This window comes from Triturus cristatus, chromosome 2_2, assembly GCF_964204655.1.
Source record: "Triturus cristatus chromosome 2_2, aTriCri1.1, whole genome shotgun sequence".
In the NCBI taxonomy this organism is placed as follows: Eukaryota; Metazoa; Chordata; class Amphibia; order Caudata; family Salamandridae; genus Triturus; species Triturus cristatus.
Genome location: NC_140582.1, coordinates 330,269,040 through 330,282,010, shown reverse-complemented (window position 1 = coordinate 330,282,010; position 12,971 = coordinate 330,269,040). Strand labels below are relative to the sequence as shown.

The 12,971-nt window shown below is 46.5% G+C and overlaps 1 protein-coding gene across 2 annotated transcripts in view; it reads right to left on the bottom strand.

The window, feature by feature from the left end:
- Positions 1–12,971, bottom strand: part of TBCK (TBC1 domain containing kinase) — a 1,508,203-nt gene that overhangs the window by 1,010,341 nt on the left and 484,891 nt on the right. For both annotated transcript variants that reach the window (XM_085641401.1, XM_085641402.1), the window contains exon 16: positions 5,468–5,530. In XM_085641401.1, the coding sequence (XP_085497527.1) occupies positions 5,468–5,530 (63 nt within the window). The remainder of the gene's footprint in view (positions 1–5,467; positions 5,531–12,971) is intronic.

The window sequence follows — 12,971 nt, the reverse complement described above, 5'->3', positions numbered from 1 at the left end:
AGGGCAGCAAAGTCACCACCCTTGAGGAACTCACCGACCTCCTGTTGTGGGAACACCTGGCTGCGAACTGCTTTGTGGAACTACGCCAGCATCTGCTTGACAGCAAACTCACCGATCCCAGGAAGCTGGCGGTGGAAGCAGACCGCTGGACCAACACCCGGGTCACCCGGGACATGGTAGGAGAATACCCCCGAGCCAGTCAGGGACCACCCCGCCAGAGAGGAGGGGGGAACCAGGGAGGCCAGAGAGAGTCCCAGCCGAGTCCCCCAAAAACCCAACCTCCACCTTTCCCAGCGCCCCCCCCACCAGTAACCGGACCCCCCGGGAGACGGGGACACAGGGTAACCGTCACTTGTTTCCGTTGCCAGAAGCCCGGCCACTACGCCAATGACCCAGAATGCCCCATGGCCACCCAAAACACCCCTGCAAGACAGATAGCCAACATAGCTCTGGGGGAGGAGGTTGAGGAAACCGGGGAGTGGGAACCCGCAGCCATGGCCCTAGTATCCCTGGGAGATAGGGAGATGGTCCCTGGTAGCCTCCTGCCCTCCAACACGAAGAAATACGGGCAGCTCGTCAAGATCAATGGCCACCAAATAGAGGCCCTGCGGGACACCGGGGCCAGCATCACCGGTGTCCTCAGGCACTTAGTCCCCGAGGAGCAGATCCTCCCCAACGTCTTTTGCCCAGTAATTTCCGCCGATAATAGAGAGAGTATGTGTCAGGTAGCTCTGGTGCCGTTTGAGTGGGGTGGGGTGATAGGTAAGCTGAGGGTTGCCGTAAGAACCTCCCAGCCGGTCGACTGCCTCTTAGGGAACGACCTGGAGAGTTCTCCCTGGAAGCACGTCGAGCGCAAGGCCCACCTAGAGATGATGGGGCTCCCCGAGTGGGTGTGCGCCACCACCCGATCCATGTCAGCTCGACTTCCCCCCCTGGGAGAAGTCGAAGACGCCCCGACCGAAGAAGTCAGAGCAGTAACCCCCGAGGGTCCTCCCGTCCCCCCACCGGAAGGGCCCGTCGCCAGCGACGAGCCCTCACTGTCCGTCACCGCCCCGGTCCCCGAGTTAGGCGATCTACCCGAGTTGGCCCAATGGCGCCACAAGGGCGGGCCCACCCGGGAGGAGTTTTGCCGGGAGCAAGCCACTTGTCCTTCCCTGGTGGGACTACGGCGCCAGGCCGAGGGCCAAGCCGCAGGCGACCAAACTGGAACGCACCGAATTTATTGGGAGAATAGCATTTTGTACAGTGAGCAGAAGTCGGTGGAGCTGGGATCCGGACGGGTGCTGGTGGTACCCCTCCGCTTCCGAGACTTCCTCCTGGGATTAGCCCACGACGTCCCCCTCGCCGGCCACCTGGGTCAAGACAAGACCTACAGCCGTCTCGTGACCCATTTTTACTGGCCTAGAATGAGAGCAGCTGTAGAAGCCCACTGCAAGTCCTGTCCCACGTGCCAAGCTAGTGGGAAGAGTGGGGGTAAGCGCAAGGCTCCCCTCCAACCCTTCCCGGTCGTCAGTACCCCCTTGGAACGAGTCGGGATCGACATCGTGGGGCCCCTGGACCCCCCCACCTCCCAAGGTCACCGTTTCATCCTGGTCCTGGTGGATCACGCCACCCGATACCCTGAGGCGATCCCCCTACGCACCGTCACGGCCCCCGTAGTGGGCCGGGCCCTGATGGGGATCTTTTCCCGGGTAGGTTTCCCCCGCGAGGTCGTGAGCGATCGCGGCACTAATTTTATCTCGAAGTACATGACGTCCCTGTGGCAACAATGTGGAGTGTCCTACAAATTCACCACCCCGTACCATCCCCAAGGGAACGGCCTAGTAGAGAGGTTTAACAGGACTCTGAAAGGGATGATCACCGGCCTAGAAGAGCCCCTCCGGCGTAAGTGGGACGTCCTGCTCCCCTGCCTCTTATTCGCTTACCGAGAGGTCCCCCAGAAGTCCCTAGGGTTCAGCCCGTTTGAGTTGCTCTATGGGCACCCCGTCCGAGGTCCCCTCAGCTTGGTTAAGGAAGGGTGGGAGGCGGCACCCCAGACCACCCCACGAGATGTGTTCCACTATGTTCTGACCCTCCGGAACCAGACCAGGAAGTTCCGAGCACTGGCAGAGGCCAACCTAGAGACAAGCCAAGAAGAGATGAAGCGCTGGTACGACCAGAATGCCACTCTGGTCGAGTTCCAGCCGGGCCAACAAGTATGGGTCATGGCCCCCGTAAAGCCAGGCGCCCTCCAGGACAGGTGGACCGGGCCCTACAAAGTGATTGAGCGGAAGAGTCAAGTCACATACTTGGTGGACGTCCAGTCGCCTCGGGATCCCCTCCGGGTCCTTCACGTGAACCGCCTCAAGCCTCACTTCGTGCGGACAGAACTGAGCCTCCTGCTGGCCACCGATGACGGGGCCGAAGATGAGTCTGATCCCCTCCCGGACCTCCTGTGTGTCAAGGAGCAGGATGGCTCCGTGGAGGGAGTAAACCTCTCCCCAGCTCTCACTGCCCAGCAACAAGAGGACTGCCGCCAGCTACTAGGACAATTTGCCGACCTCTTCTCCCTGATCCCCCGAGTCACCGACTGGTGTGTCCATGACGTGGACACCGGGGACAGCCCGCCGGTGAGACACCGAGCATACCGGGTCCCAGACCGGGTCCGGTCCTGCATTCAAGCTGAAGTCTCAAAGATGTTGACCATGGGGGTGATCGAGCCATCTGACAGCCCCTGGGCAAGCCCAGTGGTCCTGGTCCCGAAGGCAGCGGCCCCCGGTGTCGCCCCCGAGCTCCGGTTCTGTGTGGACTACCGGGGGCTCAATGACGTCACCCGAGCCGATGCCCTTACCTGTTCGGCACCCATTTCAAAGTCCAAACCGACCATCGGCCCTTGCGATGGCTCATGCGAGGAGAAAACCCCAAGCTACTGCGGTGGTCAATCTCCCTCCAGGGGATGGATTTCACCGTAGAACATCGCCCTGGTACGGACCACGCCAACGCTGACGGCCTCTCCCGGTTCTTCCGCCTCAGCGAAGAGAACCCCCCAAGATGATGGGCAGTTCTCTCCGGCTTTCAGCTGGGGGGGACGCGTGTTGGACCCGGCCTCGTAACATGGCTCTACTGGTCCCCACACCACCTAGCCTGGTACCGGCAGCCCCAATCCCCCGGCCTAACCGATCCTTTCCACCAGAACACACGCACCCGACCCGGACATCCTCGTCCATGGCCTCTCTCCCTTCGGCCACCCCGGGCCCGCGTGCCCACTTCATGCACCAAGATGGCCGCCCGGCCCCAGCGCGACCCGGGCCTAGAGGCGCCACTCCGGCTGGAGGACATCACGCTTCCAGGGGATGAGAGAGGGAGGAGCAGTTTCTATCGCACCTCTGAACTCCCCTGGGGCGATGGGTTTCGATCGGCAGCTCCGGCCTCCCTGAGGGCTGGCTCCACGCCTGCTGGGTGTCTGGGGCTCCTCCCGACCCGGCCCTGAAAAGATCACAAGACAATGGCAGAAACCCCGACAAGCGACCCCCAGGTGACAAGACCCCTGCCTGCACAGACTCCGGACATCAAAGAGGGGTCGACCTATAACAAAGGGTGCTCTGGGACTGTCCGGCAGATTCGACGCTGGAACAACGAGAGCCTGCTGACGCGGTCGCGGCTCCTGGAACTTAGAACCACCTGAGCCCTGCTGAGTGACTCGCGGCTCCCTGAAGATCGTAAGACCTCCGAACTGTACCTGAGCCCTGCTGAGTGACTCGCGGCTCACTGAAGATCGTAAGACCTCCGAACTTGTACCTGAGCCCTGCTGAGTGACTCGCGGCTCCCTGAAGATCGTAAGACCTCCGAACTTGTACTTGAGCCTGCTGAGTGACTCGCGGCTCCCTGAAGATCGTAAGACCTCCGAACTTGTACTTGAGCCTGCTGAGTGACTCGCGGCTCCCTGAAGATCGTAAGACCTCCGAACTTGTACCTGAGCCCGCTGAGTGACTCGCGGCTTCCACAGACTCCACCGGTCCCGCCGGACCCCACGACAACCAGCCTACCCCCCAGCTCGAGGATTGTGAGCTGTGCGCCGGGTACGCCCTTGCCTTGAACCTTTTACCAGAGACTGTCCCGCTACCCCCTATCCCTTCCGAGACTCATTGAGCCCGTGCTCTCCTTGTAAATATTTGCAGTGCTAACCTGTTTGATAAAGATTGGTTCCTAAGAACGCACGGTGTGGTGTTTCTGTGTCGTGTGGTGCCAGAAGTACGATCCTCGATACGAGATTTCTCCTCCTGAGGAGTCTCCCGCCAGTGCCCGGCTACGATACTTTGAGGGTGGGTCTCAGGGTAGTCAGGACCCCCTTTCCGGGCTCCTCTGAGGTCGCCGTCTAACAATGTCACATTAATTAAATTGTCTTAAGTGGTCATGCCTTCCTTCACAATTTCTTTAATGCCTTCACTTACTCTAATGAGAAACTCAAGCAATTGGTTCATCATGAGCACGGTGTAATAACAAATCCATAAAGCTTTGTCTGAATGTTTTTAAAAATATCTAAAATATCTAATGGGCAGTTCATAGATAGACATGGGGTTATCAACAGAAGAAATCCTTGCTGGAATGAATACAGGAAAAAGCAGGAGTCGGTGTCTTTAAGATGATGATTAGTATCTATGTGTCTTCTTTCTCTGTGCAGAGTGGAAGGTTTAATCCATTACACACCATGACATCTCTGACAAGTCTCTCATTTAGGCTCAGACACTTGGAAATGACCAGAAGCAGTGTCAGTTCTAGTTGCATGACAGCTTTCATAAGGAGTAGTAATACTTCTATGTTGCAGATAAATCAAAGGCTTTCTAATCTGAGGAGGCACTGACACCTCCTATGAAGGCTGAATAAGTTCTGCCCTCTGAATAGGATGTGAAGCTACATCATCATCAGGTGTTAGGATAGGAATCACTGCAGTCGGAGGATCTGGAGAAAGCAGAGAAAGTAGCACAACCCTCCTCCAATACTTGCTAGGCAAAGGCGACTCCGCTGTTGTCAGAAAGGGAGAGGCCCGAGACCCTCATCACTGAAATGACTTTTAACGTTGACTGAGAATACTTAACAAACCCTCAACCTTGATAAATGGGATACATCTCCCGGGCTGATTTTTTAATACAGAATGATTTTCATAAATGCCTCTTAATTTTGACCGTTTAGATCCAGAAATGGAGTGCCAGTGACTTTGGGAAGCTGTCCTCAAACCACGATAAAAGCGGAATTATGAAAGAAAGAACTCTATGGAACCACCAGGCAGATATAGGAATACAGCTCTGGAAGTGAATTCTGATAGCAGTCATCCAACTCATCGACAGGGAACCCAAATCCATGAATAAAATAGGTCAAAAAAGCAAAATGAATAATTATCTAGAAAAGGTATATAGTTGAAACCATATTATTTGGCAGATTCAAAGCTGAACCAACAGTATTTTTGGTCATGTATATTAGAAACACTTACCTGTCTGTCTGTTGGAATCGGTGTGTCTTTATCAATTGCCTCATACTTTTCCTGAATCGCACCCTGAAAAAAAAGATACAGTGAAAATGAACATGTTATAAGTATGAAGCACTCGGAAGACTTTCCACTCAACACTAGCAATCTGTTCATTCTTCATCCGTCATATAAATAGTTTTTCTCTACCATAAATCCTTATAGTAAGGACCTAAATACTTTATTGCTTTTAGACTTATCAAATTTAATTTTATATTATCATTGTTATAAAATGGAACTAAAAAATAATATTCAACTTATGTCACAACATTACAAGATTGCACACGTATTATGCTACTGAGCTCTATGTACATTTTTATTGATAATATGTTCATATTAATGAAACAGAAATTTTATTAATATGCAAACAATTTCATCAATATCAGTGTAGGCCTGTGACTTAAAAATGCTAGGACAAACCTAGTGATTTTATATCTCACAGTAACATACAAGCAGCATTCTCACATTAAATGTTGAATTATCTCAGGACAAGGGTCCTGAAACAAGAAAACATCCACCATATTTTTGGTTTTGACTCTGTGCTCTTCACCAGTTTTAAGAGACATCGGATTCAGTATATTCTTGAAAAATGTTCTCTCATATTATGTCAAATTATACTGATATGGACATAAAGTTCTCTGTGAAATTATACGGATATGGACATAAAGTTCTCGACTTCTGTGACAACAATAATTTAACTGTCCTCACTATAAAAATCAATAATATTCATATCATCATGTATACATATAAAGCAAAACTTTGCATTGAAATGTTTTGATTTGCAGCACTGAACTGTAATTGTAAGAGAATTCAAGGTTCATTTTTTTCTTGTTAATTTATAACCCTTCTGATACCAAAGAATATATGCTGTTTATTGGAATACCCTGGCCTATAAGATAAGACATTACAAATACTGGTGTATCATTCCCTAGAGTCAGTTCAAACATATGTTTCTTTATACCTTAGTCTTTTAAACAAGGATTCTAAAAACAAGATAAAATACAAATACGAAAATACTCAATATAAAACACAGTATACAATACATTTAAATCAATCCAGCCAATACAATTTGCAATCTCTAAAACCATCCTTAACACTCAAGCAAACGATTTCACATAATTCAATAAGGCTTTCTTAGTTTAACTGTAAAAGTATATCAACAGATAATAAAAAATCGACCCATGGAACAAGCCACATCAAGAAATCTCACTTCAGCCAATAATTTAATCGCTTGCCCTCTATCCTTTATGTCATATTTTATAAAAATATGTTTTAAAAAGAACTTCCGTTGGGCCAAAAACCACAAGAAATCCACTAGGGTGTGGATTAAATATCCCTTCTTATTGAGACCACACTTACAGATTATTCTTTCACCTAGTAAAGCACCGCCTCTTTCTGACATTAGGGCTTGATTTAACCCGCATCGCACCTTGTTATTTGGGAGTCTCTCTAGATAGGGAAAGGTCTCGCCTCCCATCCACAAATTTATCAAGTGGGAGACAGAATGTTTCTTCCCTAAATATAAAAGATCCTCCTCCCTGGAGACCTGCTTTGGTATTCTTTTCAACTCCTCCTTACTCACCCTTATTGCATTAGTACCTTCTGCTAATTCTATTTTTAGTTCCTTACAACAGGTTTGAATTCTCCCTCTTACTCCCTGGTCCCAATTGAGCTCACATACTATCTCCATTTTACATAACAGGGAGATTTTGGGGACTTCCACACTTTCTATTCTTATCCAAAATTTTATAATCTTTACCAGTGCTAAATGCATCCACCCCGTCAGGCCCTTTTCCACTCTAACTGCCTGCAACACCCTCCTTCTTTAAGATCCCAACTCTTTTGCCCCTTAAGCCTATCACCTCAGCACCATTCTGAAATTGTGGCCGTATCATGGCCTGATAGGCCACCAGCATCGGTTGCATGGAAGGCCCCTCTTAGCGTTAATTACAATTCTTCAGCCCCAAGATTGTTTGAAGCGCCAGGTGATCTTTCCATCCTAAATCGTGGAAGAACCACACACTTAAATATTTGTATTTGTTAACTCTTTCTAGTTTAACTTTATTTATTTCTCAGGCCATATTTTTCAATTGCTTCTCTATTGGGAATACTTTGGTCTTTTCCATGTTTAGTTTAAATTTTTTCTCCTTACAATATTCAGCTAAAATATGTCATTTTCCCTGAAGACCAACTCCTGTGTGGTCTTAAATCAATGAATCGTCTGCATACAACAGACAGCTAATATGCACACCATTCATTTTCGGACTAAACACATTGGATAAACTGAGGACTTTTGGGAGATTGGCCAGGAAGAGGGAAAATAATGTAGGTGCCAGTACACACCCTTGTCTCAAGCCATTTTTTATATTAATTCTCTTGGTTAGGGAGCCTTCGCTGTCCAGTTCCACCTGGACCCAGTTATCCCTATGAAATTCTTGCAGCATTAAAAGCAAATCTTTTGGGATCCTGTAAGCCAATAATGCTTCCCATAGCAAAGTTCGATCATCAGAATCAAATGCAGAACTAAAGTCTACAAAACAACAATACAGGACCCCAAACAGCTCTATAGATTTCTTGGCAATGGCCCACAAACTAAAACAATGATCAATCGCTGAGTGGTTCTCCTTGAAACCACCCTGTCCCTGAGGGATGATAGAGTTTGCTTCAACCCACTCCTTTAGCATCCTTAAATAGATTTTTGAGAAACCTTTCCCACTTATGTCCAAGAGGTTATTTTGTCTGTAATGCACCAGGAGGGTGTACTCGACTTTTTTGTATATCGGCTTGATCACTGCTCCCTTCCAACTATCCGGAAATATTGCTGTCGAGAGTATTCCTTAGAAGAGGGTATAAAACAAGACTGTCCACTATGAAGTATTTGCATTTTAGGTCGAGCCTGGGCAGCGCATGCGCTGCTGTAAGGCATGCAGTAGTGGAGTATGGCTGTGAAGCTCCATTCACTCTCCACCCATATTTTTAATTGGCTTGTGTCATTGTCCTTCGTAAACGCTGGCTTCCGAGTAGTTATTAGGCTTGTTGGTCCCTCCTTGGTACCGCCTTGTCTGCATTTGTTACCTCCCATAACGACAGGACCTTTTACAGGTGTTGTTACATGGTCTGCTTTATAAGTCGGTAAGCACTATTTTATTTAATGGTCTTCCCCTATTCCACCCACTACCTCGCAGCACGCCGTCCACTTTTATTTAAATTTCTACTAATGGCGGTCCGCTTTAACTATAGCTGCCGCATTTTTTTATTTATTTATTTTAGCAGCCCAGTCCGCATTTAGCGCGTACTTATTTATTTGTTTACTAGCGCTCAAGCGGCGCGTTCACATTCATAGGGGGCACACCCCTTTCTTTACAGAAACCGAGTCTAAAGAAAGCTTCGCGTCCGACATTAAAGTGATAACGCGGCATGAGCGCTTTTAAAAAAAAAACTGTTTGTCAACTTGCCACACAGATGCTTTTTTGGGTCAAAGCCCCCATGCTGCCTCTTTCACTTCAAGGTCAAACACGCCCCTTTCTTTAGACGCAGCTTGTCTAAAGAAAGGGGCATGGCCTTCCCGAATGTGAAAGCGCCCTATGGGCGCCAGTAAAAAAAAAATATTTGAAATGCAATAACTCTTGCATTTGCAAGAGTTTAAGTAAATGCATTAACAATAGCTTAAATTCTCGTTAATGCGAGACCTTTTTGCATTGCAAATGCTTGTATTGTGACTGCAAGCAAGTTGTCCGGACCGGCAGCCCATGCATGTAAGTTTTAGCATTTCGATTGTTTTCTTAATTGCCAGCTCTGTGAAGCACTCTGTAGTCTCCTTAATAATAAGGAATCTCATAGGGCGCTACACAGCTATGGCAACCTTGTTGTAAGTCTCCTCCAGGAATTCTACCTATACAAACTCACCTACGGGACCCGACATTTGGCTCTGGCAATTTCCCATCCCACTAGGCACCAGCCTCCAGAATGTCCTTATATTTTTAGACTCTATGGTCTCCCTCATTGCTTCCCAACATTTTACATTTGATTCCCACTTTTTCCTGGCAACAAGATTTGTATATTTACTCTTTAAACTACAAAGGTGTAGTGCTCCTTTATTGTTTCTTGAAAGACTGGTGTGCCTTTCGAGCTTACGAATGTTGCTTTTTAAAATCCTACACTCTTTGTCAAACCAACAATTCCTATCATTCTTTATAGATTAAATTTTTTTGGTGCGGAGTTATAAGTCAACACTTCTACTTTTAAGCAAGCGACAACCTTTTTTATTATTTCAACTTACCAGGATAGTAGGTCAAAGGTGCCCGTTCCAGCTATTAGCCCTGCATAATTAAGCTGCAGAGCCTTTAAATGACTTTTGTGCTTTTCTGACAGCCTAGTTCGCGGACACTTCCAGCATCCAACCTCGTCTGCCTTGATACAATACCCAAATTAAAGGCAGCACTTATGGGTATTGATCACTCCCTTCCAACTGGAGCACCTCGAATTTTCTAATCAGATTGAAGGCCCTTAGCTGTACGAACACATAACTGATTGGGCATTTCTGATCACCATACTGGAACGTTTCCTTGTAGCACGCCCCCAGGTGCTCGACCATTTAGACTCACAAAGCCATTTGACATTAGGAAATCTAATAAAGCTGCATCTCTCCCTAAGGCCTCATTGGGTGCGGAGCGGACACATTGTATATTAACAGCAGCTAAACAGTCCACATACTTTTCCTCCACACTCTCTGACAGCAGTTTGTGTTTGAAGTCCCCTGTCAGAATGATCAGATCCTTAGGGTACTGTGCAAGTATGTTAGCCACATCCTCCTTTAACACTTCTACGGTTTCCTTATAATTAGAAAAACTTCTTACATGCACATAGATGTTCAGGATAATAATACATTTTACCCCGTACATGCACCGGTCAATTTAATCCCACAAGCAAGCCGCCAACTACACTGTGTCTGAATTTCCCATATACTTCAGCCAATTTTACCAGATGTACAGTAACATACTGATGAGATATGAAGTAGAGAAACAAGAAGTAAAGAAAAATATAAGGGTGGTTCGAAGACAATGTAGAAGTAAATAAATGGAAATAAAATGTATTTTTTTTTAAATACTTGAGCCAATTTTGGTAGATACCAATGTTACCAGACCCCTGAAGGTCGTCCTGAAGTGCTACCTACTGCCTTCATATAGAGTCAAAGCTCTATGTAAAAATTTCATTTCAAAGTTCGCCACTAAAGGACCACCATATACCATTCATAATGCCCTATTCATAGTCAATAATGGACAAGTGTTAGACTAATGCCTTCATGGAAAATCTAATCTAAGGTCACCGTAAAACAGATTGAATAGTTTTAGCTAATTTGTAACATTTCGAGATTTATCTCATTAGGGGCCAGATGTACAACGGATATTTGCTGGCGCAAACAGGTCTTAGACCCGTTTGCGCATGCAAAAATTCCTTTGGCCATTAACAAACCCTATTTTGCAACTCGCAAAAATGTGCGACTCGCAAACTAGAGTTTTGCGACTCGCTCTTAGGAAGGGGCGTTCCCTTCCTAATAGCAACCCCAAATGCCATGTATGACTGTTTTGCGACCACAATTGTGGTCGCAAAACAGTTGCAGTTTACCACCCTTCACAGAAGGGTGGTAAACCACTCGCAAACGAGAATGTCGCAGTTTGCAAGTTGCAAATCACAATAGTCGTTCATCTGGCCCTCAGCCTTAATGTTTACATAACACCACTAATTTTGCGCAAATAGAATAACAAAACAATAAGATTTATTATGATTTATCTTTTGCTCATAGGTAACCATGTGAGTAACATTTAAGTGGTATACTACAAATCCTTCAATAGCATAGCAACGCTCGTTTATTTTTAGAGTCATTTATTAAAATGTTAATCTTGCAAAGTCACTAAACTTACCTAAGAATATCTGTAACCTTACAGTTATTTGATCAAGAGCAACCATGTCAGCTGCAATTGGCAAGATTGAGACACAGGAATAACTGAGTTGTGCAGCAAAGCAGTTACATGACATTAATGTGGGTGGCATCCCAGCTAGAAACAAGAAAGAGCACTTGCTGTAACCACTGGTGCCCAATGTAGGCCTAGGAGGATCAAATACAAATAAGATATTTAAGAAAACCACTCACTAGGAAGATGAACTCCATTTAGATGAATTGGTTATACATTTACTATTTTAACTATCTTGAAAATCTGACATGGATCCAGCTTTCCTGGACCTACATTGTAAAGCCACCTGAAGACCATTATTAACTACAATTCTGGGCACTAACAATTGACCTAAGTGCTCTCTACCCTGCACCAGGTAGTAGACCAGAGTGAAGCTGAATACAAATGTGTAATATTGGGTCATAGAGACCCATCTCCAGAAGTTTCTTCTAATGTAATGTCCGGTTAAATGTGTGAACTGTAGCCCACATCAAAGAAGCTTCAAAGAGAAAAACAAAAATGTGATGGTGGAACGCTTAAATGAATCCTATCCACTGGGAATTACTCTTGGCCACATTCCTGTCTACTGTTTGTTTTGTTTGCGGTCCTAAATTAAACAATACTTGCCGCTAATATCATCTATACAATTCCCCTAATGCAAAACGAGTACGAGGGATATTTGTTGTAACATTACGTTTCACTGGCTATGTAGTTTTAAATCGTTTTTATTACCTGACAGATATCAGGCCTTCCCCAATAGTAAACCAACCTACATATTATCTGCAAAAAAAACTATTAGTTATTTCAATTTAAGAGAAAGACCTCTAACGTTTATCTAAAATAAAACTGTTCAATATAGGAGAGTGGGCAAAGTGGGAAAGGTAAGATTGGATAGGTAGCCTAAGTCATGCTATTCCATGCCATAAGGAGAGCAACTTGTGACGTTAAACCGACTCAGTTCGGCAAGGCATTCAGCAGCAACCATTAGGCTAAGTTCCAAATTTCAGTCCACCTAGAAAGGATTCCTTTGCAACATTCCAGAATGAAGTCCTGATTCCCATATTTACAGCTCCATGAAGTTGCCGTTGCCTGCACTGCATTTACTCAATCAAGTCATGAGTCGGGGCTGCCGGCTCCCCTCTATCTGGAGTGATCCCTTCAGGGAGGCTGCTGTGCACAGTACTTAGTTCTGGAGTTCCGGGCTTAGGACCGCCACTATTACAGTGTCCTGTTGGGGGTTTCTGTCGATCCACAGGGAATAGAGGAACGTTTATAGGTGATGCATACAATATCAAGCATATCCCTTTCTGGGAAGACAATGCATTCAGTAAAAATTGTATGCATTACCTCCAGTATGGATTATTCAGCCTCAATGGGAGGAAATCCCAAATTATGTATATTGGCCGGTCACGGCTGCATTTTCCTGCACTTTCATTTTGGTGTCTATTAGGCACATTGCTTTCACTAGTTTCTTTGAAGTTTGAATACTCCCCCGCTACTGACTCCATTGCATGAGATCA